General features: G+C 40.3%; 2 protein-coding genes across 2 annotated transcripts in view; both read right to left on the reverse strand.

Annotated features, from left to right (window-relative positions):
- Positions 1 to 6362, reverse strand: part of LOC134842748 (gamma-taxilin-like) — a 206682-nt gene extending 200320 nt beyond the window's left edge. Inside the window, exon 1 of the mRNA XM_063859228.1 lies at positions 6355 to 6362. The gene's annotated coding sequence lies outside the window, so the exon portion shown is untranslated. The remainder of the gene's footprint in view (positions 1 to 6354) is intronic.
- Positions 6363 to 14171: 7809 nt separating this feature from the next.
- LOC134842466 (myoneurin-like) lies at positions 14172 to 18581 on the reverse strand. Its single transcript, XM_063858818.1, has 3 exons — positions 17401 to 18581; positions 16955 to 17196; positions 14172 to 16600 (listed from the first exon to the last, which is right to left on the reverse strand). The coding sequence occupies exons 1-3, from the start codon at positions 17432 to 17434 to the stop codon at positions 14246 to 14248; spliced, it is 2631 nt and encodes an 876-aa protein (XP_063714888.1). The 5' UTR covers positions 17435 to 18581; the 3' UTR covers positions 14172 to 14245.
- Between the last annotated feature and the right edge of the window lie 850 nt (positions 18582 to 19431).

A 19431-nucleotide genomic window follows, 5' to 3' on the forward strand; every position in this document is an offset into this window, starting at 1 on the left:
GTGGTTTTTGGGACGGTCCCTTGAAGACGAGCTTAGTAACCATATGGGAGCTCATGAAAACTTCATGGTGCCCACATCCGAACGCCGGTTTGATTTGGGATATGACGGCAGATGTCCCAATGGATTTAGATGATGACGCGAGTCTGCATGATTTGGCCGTAATATACCATCTGTTGGTCATGAAAATAGCAAAGAAGAACGGCAAACCAGCCACGGAATCGTCAGAGGGAGGTTCTCTAAGTAATTGGTTGAAACGGGGCGCTTGTCTAGCTTCCAATTGTGGGATGGAATGACAAGTATGTGGTACGGGTCATTGCCTAAATGCGCTGAGTGAGCAACATAGCCAACTAGCTAAATTTTATGGAAGACTAAGCATGTCGGACAAGAGTGAAATGGAATTGATCGCGGACTGTCACGGAGTAACGGAAGTAAACTCGATTACTGCTTTGGGATTTTGCAGCTTGACCAGCTCGATCGAGTCGTTGAAACGCCTGGAGCGTGCCCATGTGCTGTTTACGTCCTTGAGTGTGGAAGTGTTCCTTGTAGCGTTGCAAACGGAGCAGAAAATTGGAGGTTGGCGAGAAGCTCAGGAAATTGAAATAAATCTGAAGGACAGTGAGGCTTAACATAGGCCTACTGGCTCGAAGTATCTGGTGGGTTCGAGCTCCGCATCATATTGCAATGGGTAAATACCCTACGCATATGGCAGCGATGGATGCGAGGACGCGGCAGGTATTGGTTGGGGAGTATCCCTGTCACTGCCTTGCGCTGACGTTATGGTATCCCAAGCGCGGGAATCTGGTGTTATGTTTATATGGGACGTGGAGGAGTTGTACTCCACGGGGTTGCCAGACCAAAACCAGCCAGTGTCGATCATGGTAGTTAGTGCCATGCTGGTGGTGAGATGGTTAGAAGCCAACGCGAGCACGAGCGAGCAGGAAAGGACGATGCCGACGCCTGAGCAACTGAGTAGCATGAAATGAAACCACACTTTGGATCTTTTCAGAACCACCTGCAAGGTTCTGAGGATACCCAGAGCCATTGAGAGAATATGGGCGAGGCAGAGGTTGATGCCTTGGTTCCGGGCAGTCATGATGTCATGGATGTATGAACGCGCGAAGCGTCATATGCCCAGAAACAGGGAAGCCTATCAGCCCTTCCAGCTAGATACAGGACCGGGAGCCTATAAGAGAGTAGTCCTGACGCACAGGAATGCCGTCACCACTGCGGTGAAGCGAGTAGCTGGAACACCTTGTGTTGATGTTCAAGAAAAGAAAGAGGTCTTACAAGCTGACCTAGAATGGAATGTGAGTTTTTTGCAGGAAACCGGGAGCTTTTGCAGGAACCGGGAGCAGAAGGTGAACGTGTATTTACTGCCTTGTTGCAAACCGAGTTTGCTGGAGAAGGAAAGCTGGGGCACGGCCCGCAACTCCATTGACATGCTGAAGAAAGACCTGGAGGATAGTGAAGCAGGAGAGCAGGAGCAAGAGACAATGGAATGACGGATGAGAAACTTAATTGTCTTTGTGCGCTAAAACTTGTACCAATCAACTAAGCTTGATTATTGAAACTGTTAAACTTTTTGTTTTGTTGTAGTTTGGTTAAACCAGGCTTTGAGGATTGCTAAATTGTTGCAATTGTTGAACAAAAATGAAAATTTTAGTTGATGCTTTTTACACATATAAATATATACAGAGCATAGGTGAGTATATTTACCTATTTAAACCCGACTGAAGTTTCTAACCTGTGTAAGACACATATTCACTGTGTGGCGACCTGGTAGGGTTTGGGTACGCTCGCTCGAAGAGGGTGGGTACCTCATTACCTTTCCTAGCCACAGAGTTTTTAGTTTTAATATTGAGGAAAACGCATAAATGAATGATTATACTTGGCGAGTGACATTAATTTAATTTTAACGGGTGCGTCGCCGTGCCACGTCCCAATTTTTTAATCGGCAAGAGCGAGAAAAAATTTTATGGGGGAATGACGTGAGTAGTCAGACAAGAAGTTTTATCTAGGACACTCCTCATAGTGCAAAATTTGTGAAAATGTTGAAAGGCAGTGAAATGTAGTACGATGCCATTTATGACACGCAGTGAGTTGAGGTGGAGTAGATAATTTTCATTTTCTAATGCGATTTGTAAAATTTATTATAGAGAACTGGAACACTACTTGACGATAACCCTTAGTTATGCGATCAATGGGGACATTGAAGGGAACCGTCCGGGGAGTATGTGCCATTACCCCGGATTGGCAGAGCGGAACTTTCCGTCGCAGCACGAAAACGACATTAGAGGCCTTGGTTGTCATGTATTGATGTGAAGGAGGCAAGAATTTTGTAGAGGAAAATTTTTAGAAAAATTCGAATTGCGGCGTTACATTTCTGAGAAATGCAAAAACGGCCATGTTTAGCCGGAAAATAGAAGAAAAACACAACAACAATCGAATTTGCGAGAGACAGGCGGTCAAGAAAATTGACAGAAAAAAGCGAAGCCTCTTAGCGTGACGATCACGCACGATAAGTCACTTAACTGAAGTATTTAGCCAGAAAGGAGGCTTCAACGACGTTATTACTGGAAGAGCGCGGAAGCGGAGGCTCGGCCCCCAGAGGCTGAAATACGGCGAAATACTAGAGTAAACTAACTTTTGAGCTACTCTGATGTCCTAAGCATTTGAATTAACACCGGTATTATTTGTTAATTTAGAATATGAGTAGCTAGAAAGAGGAAAGGGTCAATCCATCTCCAATGGATTTAATATAGAACTGTCACCAAAAACATAGTAAAATAGGACATTCAAGCCGTGTTTTTAATGATAGTCATGTAGTCTTGGGATCCGAGACCCGGCTCTGTGATTATCTTTGCATGTAAACGGAAGCTGATTAAAAGTCGTTTGACTGATGGCCTGAAAATAGTAACTTTTTACTTAGCCCTAAACAGACCAGAAAATTAACTGGCAAGGTCGAGACGGTGAAAAACGAATAGAATTTAGGTAACTGACGCCGGCCAGTCCTCTATAGGTATTTTTTCTACGCTCCGTCACTGTGTAGTATTTGGGCGAATGTTACGAGAACAATGTTCAAAAACAATTGTCCTTGATTTCTAGAACAATTTTCGGTCAACTTTCCTGCAAATAAGATTCGAGTCTTCTGATTTTATTGACTTCTTATTATCGTTGCCGCAATAAACTTGAGCATGACATGGTCGATTTGAGTTTTCCAAAAACACTGTTTCCCCAAAATCAAGGTCAAACGTTAGAATATGACCGACTGGCACAAGTTTCCCAAATTTTCATCATAGCGCTGCAGAAGTTGAACGCAACTACAACAAAACACATAACCGAGTCAGCTTTAAGATCTGAGGAGACAGACAATTAAGCGCTCGACAGAGGAGAAAAATGAGAACAATCAATACTTTTCTCAGCAGAATAATCAGAGTGTTAGTGGAAATAACTGTCCAACTATATAACTTTCTTGGCCAACTACAGGAGAGAGTTTACATCTGATTGAATGCTGGCAAGGTTGCATGACGTTAACTTGACATCATCAGCAAAAAGATAAGGCACGGTAACAAAGCACTGGTCAGGTAAATTGTTAATAAAATTACGGAACAGTATAGGCCCCCGAATAGAGCCTTGAGGTACGCCGCTCCGAATGTTTACCTGATTGTGATTTTATCCCATTTACCATCATATATTGGGTTCTACCGGATAACTAGGAATGAAAAAGGCGCAAAAGGCTACCATCGACTCCGAGAGATTGAAGTTTGTGGAGCAGGAGGGTATGGGACACTTTATCAAACGCCTTTGAGAAGTCGAGATATAGACTATAAGCTGTTTCCCCGTTGTCAGTCGTTTGATAAAGCGAATGCACGTATCGTAGCAGCTGAGTAGCCGTGGATCGCTAATTTAGAAAGCGCGATTGATGAGAAGTGACTTGTTTTGTACATATGGAAAAAGTTTGTTGTATAGAACTTGCTCAAAAACAAGTGATGGTTTAGACAAAAAACTGATCGGCCGATAGCTAATTACCTGTCATTTAACAGAAGACTTTGGAATTGGTACTACTCCCGCAACTTTCCAGGGCTCTGGGAATGTGCTGGAAGAGAGGATATGGCGAAAAAGAGCCAAGAAATGTGGCGAGAGTTCTGTAAAACATTTGCGCAATATGACCCCCGGTATGCGTCTCCACAACCAAGGGTTGCTTTAGACAGTGCAAGTTCAACATCGTCCAAAGAAACTGTAATTTCGTTCAGCTCATTTTCTGAGAAATCATCAAATAAATGGTCATCTTCGTTAAAAATCGATCCAAAGAAAGTGTTGAACCCATTTGCAGTTTCACGAGAATCAGATAGTGGGGCATATGGAGTATCGCGGAACATAGTTTCTGCTATGTCCTAATGGCAGGAAAGTGAGCGCAAAAAATTAAAATAATCATAAAGCGAAGAGTTGGTTTCAGAGAACTTGTCAACATAGGCAATCTTGTCGAGGTCAACCGAGAACGATAAATCGTCTAACATATTCAAATACGTTTGCTTGTTTATATCAGAGGACAATCGTAAATATCGACGCAAAGCCCTACTACGTTTGTTGAAGAGGTGGACACTATGTGAACTGTAAAACGGGGGTAGTATGTTCCGGATATTTCGCTTTAGTGGTACAAATGCCTTAAGTATAAAGAAAAGACATCCGTCCCAATGTTCAAAATAATTCCCATGTGAAGCAGAATCGTAGACTAGTGAAAAGAGGCTTGTGGAAAGTTCGTACTTGAGATTGGGGTAATTTCCAAGCGAAGTACTAAAAGTTTGCCGTGCCGATAAAGATGAGTGTCTCTTGATAGGAGAAGCCGTATAGATAGAGAAGACAATAGAATAATGATCAGAGAAGAACAGCGGGGAAATTGTTTGGACAGATACAAATTTGTTTGAAGTGATCACTAAATCAAGAACATTTTCGGAAGAGTGTACACGCTTGTCGACCAATTGCTTCAAATTTTGTTAAACCAAAAAGTCACAAAAATCCATATCATCTTGATTAACTATCTCTGCGGGGAAGAGAGAGAGACAGCGGGGAAGAGAGAGAATCCCAGTGTATATTTGGTTTATTAAAGTCGCCGCAAATCACAAAGTGCTTGTCGTGGTCTGGTAGTAATCGGAGAAGGCTGATCAGGTCGTAATTTGGTACTCGAAAAACGCTCGTTAGAGGAGGATTATACAGTACAGCTATCACGAGAGACGATTTTCTCAGCTTCAGTTTAACAGCACAGCAGTAATCAACATTGGTGTCAATGCTGCTTGCAGATAAATGCCTCTTTCCCAAGATAATAACCCCGCCATGACTACCGTTCTGGCGGTCCTGCCGAGCCAAGGTAACATAGTTCGAGCATGGAAAACGTTTGTAGAGTTCGAGTCAAACCACCTTTCAGTGACACAGATAACATCCGCATCAGACGTAATTACTAGATTTAACAGATTCAATCGGCGATCAATTGATCGCAGGCTTCTTGCGTTTAGATATAGAACAGTAGTTGAGTTCAGAGATAGTTAATCAAGATCGACAACCAAATCGTTCTTATAAAGTTTAAGTTTTCGGATCTTTAGTTCAGTTTTGGGGACACCCGACTGGATAAGATCATATCGTTTTTTGAGTAGTGCGCGTTCCAATGCACAATCTGCTTCTGAGAGCTCCATAGTTATCAGAAGACCTTTGTTTTTATACAAGTCTTCGCGAATTGCCTTCGATACAAAATCGATTGCGTCAAACTTGGCGCTAAATTTAATGCCGACATTGCGACATCTGCCAGCAATGTAGCGTCCCTTCCGGTAGCAGTCGACGATGGTGCCAGACAGACCCATATTTGTCATTTTGTCCTGTACAGCGGTTTTGTCAGCAAAATGCGGTTGTACATGGGCGTATCAGCTGATGCTTCAGGTAGCCCAGATATACGAACTTTGAAACGATTGGAGTCGTCATTTTGCGGTTTCGATCGCGGTAAAGGTAACATGGTGCCCAGAGTTTTGATCATTAGTCAAGCTGCCCGAGCTTTGGGTATGTGTAATAACAGAAGCGTACGTTTTCTCAAGAAATTGGTCAACTTTATCGTTAATGGTTGATATCATTGGTAGACATGACTTAGCTTCAATTAGCTGACTGAGTGCCTCCCGGAGCAGACACATCAACGAGTCGTTCTTGAGAGATGCCATCATCTTGTTCATCTTCTCCTGGTCAGTGTAGTATAGCTTCGCCAGATCGCCAACGTCGGGGTAGTGGTGAGCAGGTATAGAGGAGCCAGTGGAGTCCGACCGGGAACAAGCAGCTCCAGATACGTCACCATCGTCTCCCATTTCCAATCTCGAAACTATTTAATAAGTGTTTATCACAACAGTTAGCTGAAGTTTACAACTGCAGAATTCTATAACTGCAGAAATTTAATAAGAAACTTACCAATTCCCGTGGAATTCTCTTTAATAATAAAAGTAATAAGACTGCTCGTATCAGGGCGAAGCCCTGAAGGTTCCGACTGACTCTTAACGTTTATAGAGCAGTAATAACATAAACAACATAAAAAAATTAACTGAAACAAAATAAAATGAAAAACTTTTTTTCTAAAATTTGAAAATTTTTGTATGAAAATCATCCCCCACACGCCATATAGCTTCGCCAGATCGCCAACGTATATTTGGCGATCTGGCGAAGCCAAATATACGTTGGCTGTGCATTATAAATTTTTAATGCACGCAGTTTCAGATAAATTTGAATTTCTCGAGGTAGCAATGGTTGCCTCGCTCTAAATGTCAACCAGGAGATATCATATTTTCAAAACATCTTCTTTCAAAACATCTTGTCATTACCTGGAGCCCGTATCGCTGCGGTCAGAGGCTTCCTACCTCCGAAGGACAAATACAATACCATTGTTTTGCTCATTGGGGGAAACGACGATTTTGACGGAAGAGAGCCCTCCACGGTCCCTGAAGAAGATATTGCAAACGAACTCGCAGAATTAGCCGAGGAGCTAAGCAGACTAGCAAAGCAGATTTTTGTCATCGGAATCCCTCGCCGCAGTGAATATCGATTCCGATCGGCGAGAGTGAATCGCGAAATACAGAAAAAGCAGGGAAATTGGAAGTATAGAGGCGTGTGTGAGAAGATTTACAGTACTTACCATCTAGGCAGTGACGAAATTCACTTAAGCCCAGAAGGTCTCAAGAGCATCAAAAGCATCATAAAGAACAATATACTGTACAAGAAAAACTCTGACGCTTTCAACGACGAAGGTCATCTCACCCAGTACGAGTGCACCTTCCGACACTGCCACTGACGTTACTGAGTGTAAGCTGCAGGTTTGTGAGCTTTACTTCCCTCTGTCCTTTCTAGAAATATCAAACTGCAGTCGTCCCCTTTTCGGGATCCACAGGTTTCTATATTTCTCTGACCCCATCGAACGTTCTAGAAATATCAAACCGCAGGCGCCCCCTTTTCGGGATCCACAGGTTTGCATATTTCTCTCAACGCATCGTACCGCAGGCGTCTTTTCTCGGGAATCACAGATCCCTCTGTAAAGTCCCCCTCTGTTAACTCTTCAACAATGAGTCGCACATGCCGAACTTGCACAAGGTCCATACCGAAAGCCGAAAAAAGTTACAACTGTGTAGCGTGTGGTTGTCACATGCATCTAGAACCAACATGCACAGGATTATTAAACGTAGCCATCAACGGAATAAAGGAGCTTGGTCGCAACGCATTGTTACTCTGTAACGTTTGCATTGAAAACAACGAACGCGACAACTTCATTCGGAACAGGACTGTCAACAACCTGGAAGAAAAAATCAACAAAAACAAGTCTAGCAATGCTGAGACACTCGAAACGCAAATTGTCGAAAAAAAATAAACGAAGCAATGAGGAAAATACACGACAAAGTAGACGAGAGTTACGCAAACGTCGTGAAGAAGTTGAAAGCTACATAAACGTGAATAGTCCTCAAAACTCCAAAAACAACAACAACACAACGACTCACAGCATCGAACACAATGTAAGAGTGCAAGGGATCCATGAAGATCCTAATAAACCACGCGACGTGAATCTTGTCCAAACTCACGAAAAACTAGAGGAAATTTTGGGAACAATAGGAGTTAAACCGAAAATAGTCCAGTTTAAAAGACTTGGAACATTCAACAAAGAAAGGAAAAAGCCTAGAACACTTCTAGTTACGCTTGAAAATTCAGCAGCAGTCATTTTAGTGATTGCAAAAAGTACTGAAAAAAGAGACAAAATGAAAGAAATGAATATATTTCTGTCACGTGCCCTATCTAAAGAAGATTCTATCAAAGAAAACCTCTGCCTGAAACGACGTAGGGAAATGCTTGAAGAAGGCGTACCACGTGAAAAACGGAAAGTAAGAAACCTTGAGCTTTTCCATGATGGAGCAAAAGTTCAATTAAACCAAACTTCCCAGCCAGAACAAGAAAATGCAACATCCAACATTTGACTAGATCATTTCCACATTTTACATTTATATGCACGCAGTTTAGTTAACTATGAAAGAAGATTCAAAATGGCAAAGGCAAAAAAAATTGGTTTGTACAGCGTTATTTGTATTTGTGAGACCTGGTTGAACAAAAATATCTCAAACTCTGAACTACTACTTGCTGAATACAACATTTACCGAGCAGATAGAGCACATCAGTCGTCTAACACTCACGGAGGTGCCCTGATTGCCATTAGGAACTCACTAAATTCCCAAAAAATAAAACACGACGTCGAATGTTGGGTCCTATGTAACATAACCCTAGCAAACGAAATCATCTATATATGCTCCTTTTACAACCCCCTAGAGCCAGTCAATACAGATATGACTACCAATGTTTCAACAAAATTCTCGAAGCCATCCCTTAAAAGAGTAAAGCAGTCATATGTGGAGACATTAACTTTCCATCTACAAACTGGGACATCTTCAGCAGTCAAGAAAACGATGAACAAGAAATACTAGAAATGTTAGAAGATAGGCTTCTTCAACAGAGCATTAACTTTCCGACCTGCGGCACAAACACGTTGGACGTTTTTCTGTATCAAAACTGTCAAGTATACTCTGAACACGATGAAAATTTTGATAAGATCTATGACTGCTCTGACCATATTGCAATCAGAACAGCAATAGAACTTGAACATTTCGATCCTCCCCCAGCAATGACAAACTTCTACAGTTTTGGGTCAGGAGATTATGACCGGATTGTTGGTGCCATGAAAGATCGGCCCTTCAACCCCCAATGCTACACCAATGTTGACAATATGTACAACGAACTTCAAGACTACTTAACCGACTTGATAGACACTCACATCCCAAAAAGAACCAATTATCGTCAATTGCTACCACCTTGGATTACACCGAGTACATCACATCAGATGAAAATGCTCAACACGCAAAAGAGGTTACTCGAAAAACGACCAACTAGCTACCGAAAAAATAAGGTCCTCAAACTAGAAAGCCAAATCACTGAATTATATGAACATGATCGAATCTCATACCAAGAAAAAATTTTTGGTTCAAGAAACTGTGGTCAAATTTACAAGCACCTTAAGCATATCAATAGAGCTTCGAACATCCCGAAAACGATCAAGTTCAAAGACAAAATGACATCAATTCCAGAAGAAAAGGTAGAAATGTTTAACACATTTTTTCACTCAGTGTTTTCAGCCAAAGAGAACTACAACTTCCTTGACATAAAGTGCAAATCACCAACCCTAACAGACTTCAGCGTTTCAAACAAAACAATAAGTAATATTCTGGCAAATATAGACACTACAAAAACTCGTGGACCAAATGGAATACCTCCCGGGTTTTACCAACGATGCGGCAAACAAATGAGTAATATACTCATTAAGCTTTTCAAGAATATTAAACGCATACGCAAAATGCCAACGAGTTGGAAAACAGCGGCTGTAACACCCATTCACAAAAAGAACGACCCTAAAGATGTTGAAAACTATCGCCCAATCTCCCTTCTAAACATTGACAGCAAAATCTTTGAAAAATGCATGTACTCTTCACTCTACGAGCACTTTAAAGACAATCTTTCCATAAACCAACACGGTTTTGTGGAGAAACGCTCCGTTATGAGCAACATGCTCCAATTCCTAAATCGAATCTACAAAGCCCTGGATGAAAATCCACATGATGAGATCATTGCTTTTTATGCTGATTTCTCCAAGGCCTTCGATAAAGTCCCCCACAAATTATTACTCCGAAAATTGAGTGATATTGGTGTAGGTGGATGCCTACTCGAAATCATCTACGACTATATCAAAAACCGAAGGCAATTTGTTCGGGTTGATTTCTACACATCCACCGTCCTCGAAATAACCAGCGGGGTACCCCAAGGTTCACTCCTCGGCCCACTCCTGTTCTGTGTTTTTATAAATGATCTCCCTGAAGTCCTACGCTTCAGTGACCCCTCAATATTTGCTGATGATCTAAAAATTCTATCTGTTGGACGCAAACAAGATGAAATACAACTTGACTTAAAGAAAATCGAAGATTGGGTTAGACAAAACAACATGGAACTGGCATTCGAAAAATGCGCTCTAATAAACTTCAGAGGTGTTGATATAAATCTATTTTTGAACGGAAATCGTCTACCTCAGCCAAAATCTATAAAATATCTGGGTATTCACATGCTAGGAAATCTTAGTTGGAGCACTCATCTAACCGAACGATTAAAGAAAGCAGACAAATTACTATACAGTCTAAGACGAAATGTAGCATATAACGTCAACACCTTTGTAAAACTAGGTCTCTACAAATCAATATTACTACCAGTCCTAACCTACGGCTGTCACTGTGCAAACTTTCTGAGAAAAGACCTACAAACTTGAATTTTTTCAAAAGAAAGCAGTAAAGTGGATATATGGAAAACACTGCCAAAAATACACTGATCAACTTAGAATGCTGAACATTTTACCTCTGCCAATGTTCCCTCAGACCAATGACTTACTTTTGCTTTCAAAACTCTGCACTGACTACGAACACCACAGCATCCCACTTCCCACAGCTAACAAGACCCTAGACCGACGATTAGAGCCCTTCAAATTACCCAAAACTCGAACAGAAAAACGCAGGGGAGAATTCGTTTTTCGTACAACCAGAGTTGCAAATAGAATTGATCATTTAGTCAATTTCAGGATAGAACAGGGACTCAAACAGCGCATCACAATTCTTATGTGGAAATTCTACACTGAAAAATACAGTAACCTCAACCTCTGCACTTGGCAGATATGCTGCGACTGAACAACGTGCAAAAATAACTGGACAATATTATAAACTCTGTGGAAGAAATTCCCACCAGTATTCTACTGGAAAGCCACAACAACAACAACAACATATAAAGTACAAAACAATAGATTTTGCTCCTTGTAACAAATCAATTATGGCAAATAAGCTTCTTTCAACAATTTCTAAGACGGATTACATCTCCGCTTACGCGTTAATAGCGCGAATTATATCGCGAGTTAATTGTCCCAAATGGCAATATTTAAACCCTCATAACTTTACAAAAAATGATCACAGGTAAAATATCTTTTCAAATTTAAGCTCAGGACAACAATAGCTTTCGAATGATATAAAAAAATTCCGTCAAAAATGGCTAGTCATAAAATCGAAATTTGTCTGTAGAAAAAAAAACCCACCCCGAGCACAAATATTCCGTTACTTTCGTATTGAAAGTCGGAACAATAATAAATGGAGGAAATTGGTCAAGGCAAAACCAAAGCAACTGGTACGGGCTTTTATGTGGATTGTTTGGTGCTTCAATAATTTTCGTTTCAGGAAAAATGATACCGCATTTTTTTTAAAGTTCCATTTCAGTTTATTTTACTTAAAAGCAGGCGAATTGTGAATTTCTAGCGAATTGGGTCTGAGTTCATGTTCGTGATGTTGCGCGGTTGATCTGAAAGTTATAGAGTACTTGCTATACTGAACCAATCATTCTATTAAAATTATATCTAAATTTGTTTTCACTGTAGTAATTGCTCTGTTTGCTTTTATTGGTGTTCTGCTTTATTACGAATGCGCAAATGGTGCGAAAAAAACTTGATATATTTGCAGCTTCAAAAGTTCGTACTGGAGGTTCGTACTTTAAACACCTGCACTAATATTGCCGTAGATACTACTAACAGCCATCCCAGCAGACCCTTGGTAATTGATAATCCTGGAGTGATCTTCGATGAAACAAATAAAATCTCGAGTGAGGCTAGATAATTTCTTAACAGCTCAGCTCTGGCTATTCGCCACTCCTAAAAATTTATGACCATTGACCTAAAAGTGGCTAATAAGTGCACTGTTTCTAGTTAAGCACGCCATAACGCGCAACGTTTTTTAAACTGTCCTGGTAGACCAACTGTTCTGAATATCATCATTCTATTACTGAAAGTCTTCGTGTAGGTGATTACCTTCAGCTCACACAGCTCGTAGTAGCGGTAGAGCTAGCCTACCTCCAAGAAACAATTCGGAATCGGTAAGAGTCCACGTGGCTTCAGCAATAACAGCAGGCTTGAAAGTAGTTTTTAGTTCTCAGCAAATTATAAATCGCCGATGAACCCAGTTTTTGTTTGTTTTTGTCAATCATAAAAATTGTCTATCATGAAAAGTATTCATGATATTAAATCAGCTCTAACGCGATAAGAAATATTTGAAAAAGTCAGTTGCGTATGTTTGAATTCCTTTTTTGTTTGTTTCAGTCGATAAGTATAAAGTGACGGCAAATTTCGCTCTCCAATTATAGTAAGGCGGGGAAAATTAAGCTTGAAATATATTGTCAGAAAGTGTTTTTGTTCCGACTTTCGATACGAAAGTAACGGAATATTTGTGCTCGGGTGGGTTTTTTTTCTTCAGACAAATTTCGACTTTTTAACTAGCCATGTTTGACGGATTTTTTAATATCATTCAAAAGGTATTGTTGTCCTGAGCTTAAATTTGAAAAGATATTTCACCTGTGATAATTTTTCGTAAAGTTATGAGGGTTTAAAGATTGCCATTTTGGGACAATTAAGGCGCGATATAATTCGCGCTATTAACGCGTAAGCGGAGATTTAATCCGTCTCATAAATCGTTCCAAATTGGTTGAACGAAACTTAATTGATTTGTTACAAGGAACGAAATCTATCTTTTTTTACTTTATATGGCGTGTGGGGGGATGATTTTCATAAAAAATTTCAAATTTTAGAAAAAAAAAAGTTTTCATTTAATTTTATTTCATTTAATTTTTTTATGTTATTACTGCTGCTCCATAAACCTTAAAAGGCAGTCGGAACATTCAGGGCTTTGCCCTGATACGAGCAGTCTTGTTACTTTTTGCTTTTCCCTGCGGAATAGAAAAATTTTCTTTTGATCTAATTTTTCCGAATGGTTCCGTTTTGAGAAGACTTAATTTTTTCACCGTAAACAACGGTCTCAGATTTCGCTCGTGAAAATGTTATACGCGTGTTGCTTACTTTTTGATAAATTCAAAATCAAGCAGGGTTATATTCAAAATCAAGCTCCAATTGCAGAGATCGACACACTGACCTCTCGGGACTCAATTGACTTGATTTATCTACGGGACTAACAGTCCCCTCATTTACGTTGTAAATGTAAATCCCATATAATAATAATAATAATATGCACTTGGCGCAGTGTTTACACCTATACTTGGTAAGACAAAAACCGATGCCAGTCGTGACCTCCTTTTTTGCCAACTAAATTTTTTCGACTAGTCTAGACTATCGTCTGTATATATTTTTTGTCGGCGTAGTTCACATAGGACTTTTTTGAGGATTCGATTTCTTTCTGGCATTCCGAAATCTCCTTGTAATGGTGCAGATAATTTTGCTCCAGGATTTTGTCGGCGTTTAATGCAATTTTGTAAAGTTTTGTCAAAAAAGCTATTTTTTTATTTGCCTTTTCATGTGCTTTTTATCATAGTCATTCATTTTGTATCCCAAGTGGTGCGAAGCTCAACTTCGCCTCTATGTTAATTTTATGTGTTTTTAACTCTTTTTTGTCGGTGAAAGAGTTTTTCTCTGATTTTGAAATGCTTTCTGAAAGCCGGCTACGTAGGAAGTTTGTGCAATTGTTTCAACTTTCATTTTCAGCTTATATATTTTTCTGAGCTCATGACAAAACGATCCGTGAGAGCAATTTTTTTAAATAAATCAATTTTTAGCAAAGTAGAAAGCCATTAATAACAAAATTAATGATTAATGAAAATCAATAAATTACTAGTCCATAGGAACATCTTGAGGCTCGTCAATCTTCTTGACATTAGGGTGTGCGATTTGCACATGTTCATCCAACTGAGAAGCTGCATCAGCTTGAAATGTGCAAAACAAACAGGGAAAGTGTCTCTCCAAGTTGTGAAATTTAATCATATGCCGTGAACAATTGTAGCGATATGTGAAGCTTGCGTCGCAGTATTTGCATACATAGGGTCGATGTAAGTTGTGGTACTTTATATGACGACTGAGTGAAGCCGCGACACTGAATCGTTTTGGGCATATATTGCACTGGAATTTCCCATCGCCGTCTTTGTTAAAGGCGACTGGGCTTATAGTGGGTGGTATATTTATACCAATAGTTGGGTGGCCATTCGGAGCGATTATTCCGCAGTTGCTTTGCGCAAATAAATTAACATTTGGAACGGCAGGAATGAAAGGGAACTGGTGACCCTCAATTGACCTCCGATTCGTGACTGGGTAATATTGGGGATCTAGCTGAGGTTTTCGGTCATTGAACTCATTTGAAGATAGTTTAGGTCGCTTTGAAGGCGGTCTATGTGACTGTAAGTGCATGTTCAAATTGTCAACTGTTTCGAACGATAACTGACAATCATTGCAATTGAATTTCTTTTCATTGTCTTTCTGTTTGCTCATTTCAGCTATGCTTTTCAGCCACTGAAAACCAGAAACCCAGGTGTTGCTTTGCTGAGCGAGGGATCGGTTTGTCTGTCCGGATCCATAGGAAGAGCTCAAAGAAAGATCCAAAGGCTGGTCGGAAAGATCTGCTGGATGGTCTATTTCTTCCTCATGCTTCGCCTGTTGTTCTTGCTCTTGTTGACCAGATACAGACAAATCCAGTGGTTCTTGTTGAGTTTCTGGATCGTTTTTCATTCGTATATTTTCTCGCTGAATCTGCATTGCGTGGTATTGAGTAGGGTTGGTAGTTCGGGGTACATTTTGTAAGGCGATCATGTAGTTGCTCCAATTCGACTGGGGCTGGAATACTGGCATATAAGGGTGCCATATTGTGCCATTTGGTGTGTTAGAAGCCAAGACTCTGGGAGCTCCGTGCATGTGGGTGAAATTGACACTCCTGGGTTGTTGGTGTCTTACTGCGAGTAATCCTGGATGATGCGTCATCTGAGGTCTAGCAGGCTCTGGTTGTCTCGCCGGTTCTTGTTTTATTACTTGAGGTTGCATGAACTGTTTGACGGTGCTTCGAACAATACTTTCAGCACTAGCGTAGGAACTAGGCGATACTTTTTGCTGATTTTGGAACTCGTAATTAACTTTCGAAAGTTTGCGGCTGTGAGTTTTCGGTTTCTTTGGGGGTGCTGTGGTTTTTGGGGGTAGAGTTGGATGATTTTCCTCTTTCTGATTAGTTTTGAGCTCCTGCTGAATTTGGATCTCGCTGTTTTCAAGTTTAGCAATCGACCAGACTGTGTTTTGTGGTTGTTCTTGGGGCTTTTCTTTTTCAATTGGAATCTCAACCTTAACGTTCAACTCGGCGGCGGCAGTTGCTCGTGATATCAATCGTGAGATTTCATTATCGTTGTCCTCTTCGCTCTTAATGTCCATTGCAGTTTCTTCCGTTACCATCTCGGGAGATTCTTCCGTTTTCCGAGTGCGGTGAATCATAAAGTTATGCATGCGGAGTCCTTTGCTGTTTTTGAACATCATTCCGCAAAGCGAACAGCAATGGTCGCTTTCTTCTGCCTCTTTACTAGCTGCAGAGCTAATTGGAATTCCGGCAGCGTGAAAAGCCGTGCTATGAATTTTCATGTGTCTAGATAAGTTACCGCTTGTTGTGAAAGCGGCCGAACAAACGGAACATTTGTACGGTTTTAACCCGCTGTGTACAAGGCCGTGTCTCGCTAGAGAGCATTTGGAGCTTAGATGTTTCCCGCAGATGTTGCACACATAGTTTTTCTTGAAGGATAAATCAGTTAGACCAGAAGCAGCCATCATGGCTGATTGGACAATTTCAATCTCACTCTCTTTGCTGTGTCTTTTGAGATGTAAGCTGAATCCTTGCTTTGAGTAGGTGAAGAAACTGCACAAGGGGCAATAGAATACACCAGGTTGCGGTTCCGTCTTCTTTGGCAGGGGTGTCCGTTTACTAGGAGTCGTTTCAGTTGGGGTTCCGTTTTCAGCAGGTGCTGGTTGAACGATGGTATAGTGCTCTGATTCTGATGAAGGCGGAGGTTGGATTTCGGAATCATCCGTATCTGACGGGTGGTCGCCTTCAGTAGTTGGAGGTGTGTCGTTTTCAGTTGGTTCTATTGAAAGTAGAGCATCGTTTTGTTGTTGTTTCAGCCATTGTTCAACTAGTTCGCCAGTATCCATTTCGTCTCCGAACTGAAACAAGGCGTGGCACATTAAGGTTGAGTTAATTTGATTCCCCAAATTTTTCTTTAGAACATTGCTTTCTTTAGATTGTGCTACCACTCAATTGAAGTAGGGATAGAAGCGCCTAGTTAAGACTACTGAATTAGAAAGAATTGTACTTACTTATTTTCGAGAGTTTTCAATATTTTTAAAGCATTTACAGCTATTGCTAGTTTTAACTTCAGCTCACTGTGCTTAAGTGGTTTTAAGTTTTTTTACGGCCGAGAATTAAACAATGATGAGGCTTTTGTCTAGCTAGACCGTTGTTCTTTTAACAGCCATGAAGAGATGACAAAAAAGAGAACGCATCTGAGTCTAACTTACTCGATCTACTTGGCTGCTAGTTTCATCAGCTTCATTTTCTTCGTGTTCTTTATCTGCTAGTGATGACGTCATCTTATTAGTATTAGTAGGATGGGCATCATCTGTGAGCTTGAATTCGGCGGTGAAGGTTTCTTCTTGGCTCTTGCCTGTTGTCGGCTCCTCAAGATTAGTGAGACTTCGATTACCTGTTGTAGATCCAGTAGGACTGTATCCACTCATGCGTGACTGCATATTGGCCACATCTGGGAAAAGTAAAAACCTTTTTGAAGTAAAACTAGGAAAAGAAAAGAAAATTAAATTAAATTAGTTTTTCTATATTAAAGTAGTTTTTCCAGTTATGCGTCTGCGACAATAAAAGATAGCTAGAGATACAGAAATTGAAACAGTCCAATTTCGAAAGTCTAACAGTCGAAATAGTCGATTACATTTTTTTAATTGCAACTCACCGAAATGTGAAGACTCGATTAGGGTTTCGTTCATTCTTCCCAAGTAAAGACTATATTAATCTCAAATTTTCGTGCGACAACAAAATTTTAGTAGGTGTCTTGAGACAAAACTCCAATAGCCTATCTTTGAAGCCAAGTTTCGAAGACTTTCGTTCGGACTGGCAATGATGTTTTCTGACAACTGGTCGCAATAAGTTGTTTGTTAGTCAGCTGTGACTAGTTGCTGTGGCTGTAAATTGGTACTACGAAGTTGACCTTTGTATCGGTGATAATGCTTAAAAGTTGGTTTAATAGTAGAAGCTACCAATTCACGACACATATAATTTAGAAAATAAAGAATGTGGAAGTTGGGAATTTAAATGCTGTATCCGCTGCGTTTGCGATTGTTTTGTTTCGTTGAACCCGCGCTTCTTATCAGTGCGGTTTCCTTATTTACCACCCTTATGTATTTGTGGAAATTTCAGTTCAGGTAAAGATAGAAGTAATGGGCTAACTAATAATGTGGGAAGTTTTGGGTATTTCTAGTTTGAGGCGCTCCACTTGGTTTGCTGGAAAGCTGAGGCTTTATCTCTCAAATACACGGCACCATTTTGGAGTGTAGTAGTAATGCTGTATTTCGCTATGGTTCTCCTAACAAAATATGAGCAGAACTGGCTACTCGCTGTTTCGAAAGGATAAAGAAGCGTTTATGGAAGGGAGAATATAGAACAGAGACGGTGGCACAATGACGAAAGAGGAGAGGATAAATGGTGAACAAATAATAATAGATATATCTAGCGAAGTTTATCGGGTTTGGCTTTCAATCAGGACAACTTCTTGGGGAAGGGTTGCTTATTAGTTTGGTCGGGAGAAGAAATGAATTGAAGTGAACAAAGTATCGTGTCCTCCAAAACTACTTCAGCATTGCACCCTTTGAAGCCTTTTTACAGCTAAGAGAATCGAATGACGGGTGGTGGTGTTGCGGCAAGGCTAAAATATAGCAGCGTGGGTTCTTTGAGTTATGTGGTTTACTTGCCAGTTTTACCCTCCTTATGCTGTGTATCCTTAGAACAGTTTGGATTCAAAACTGCATTGAAGGGTTTGGCTTGGAAATGAGAATCTGTTTATGTTTCTGGCTTGCCTATCTAGATGGACATGTTTAAAGTGCTAAACTTGAGGAGTATGAATGCTTGCTGGACAACTCCTGAGTATGAAATGAAGCCAAAAGGTTCGTATCAGGTTGGCTAATTCAATTTAAGGAAAAGTGGACCCAAATCAGTGGGAAAATTTACTTATTTGAAATGAGGAGAACCCAATCGATTTGAAGTGACAACTTGTTATTAATGATTTTTATAAGTGAATGTATTTGACTTGTAATAATGAGACTGCTTTCAAATTGTAGGGTGACAATTGTCATGCTGTGCGTCCATTATTAATTAGAACTAAGTAGCTTATCATCACACGCGCATCTTTTGAGGATTAGCGCTTACTCGTCCATTTCAGCCGAGGCGTTTCAAAATAAACAGTGGGATTTAATTTTAATTGCAATTTTGACATCTTTTCATAAGAATTGTTAAGTCTAATCCGACCTTTGAAAAGCAGGGATAAACTAAAAACGTATCGTAGGGTTGAAAAGAAGGATTAGAGACTTCTTGGTTTCGTTGAACGTACATTAAACGTACATCTCTTTCTAGATAAAGCACTCCGATATCATGCCTGACTTGGTCCGTTTACACATGCCAGTACAGTTACGTAATTGTTCTGACCACTCTCGAAAGATTGGCTGGGAAGGAGCTATTGCGTACGGTATTTTTTTTGCCCAATATTAGGTACTTCAGTGAAAGTTTGTTGGATGTCACGCGTGCTATCACATTGAAGCTCTTTCAGTCAGATTCCAAAATGATCTTTCAATAAAGTGCTTTAAGTGTAAAAAAAAACTGGCCCGAAGACTAATTTTCACCTGATGACTATTCAATTAATGACTCTTAATTTTAATGTTACCCGTAATTTAGCGATACGAAAAAATGTTGAAAAAGTTTTTTCAAAGATTTT

Source organism: Symsagittifera roscoffensis, chromosome 3 (genome assembly GCF_963678635.1).
Source record: "Symsagittifera roscoffensis chromosome 3, txSymRosc1.1, whole genome shotgun sequence".
Taxonomy (NCBI): domain Eukaryota; kingdom Metazoa; phylum Xenacoelomorpha; order Acoela; family Convolutidae; genus Symsagittifera; species Symsagittifera roscoffensis.

What these genes read in the sequence shown, in the direction of transcription:
- LOC134842466 (XM_063858818.1), bottom strand. Translation starts at nt 17,434, where the DNA reads ATGAACGAAACCCTAATCGAGTCTTCACATTTCG. An exon ending in AATCGAGTCTTCACATTTCG is followed by an intron (nt 17,197 to 17,400) that starts GTGAGTTGCAAT and finishes TACTTTTCCCAG; the next exon opens with ATGTGGCCAATATGCAGTCA. An exon ending in CTAGCAGCCAAGTAGATCGA is followed by an intron (nt 16,601 to 16,954) that starts GTAAGTTAGACT and finishes GCCTTGTTTCAG; the next exon opens with TTCGGAGACGAAATGGATAC.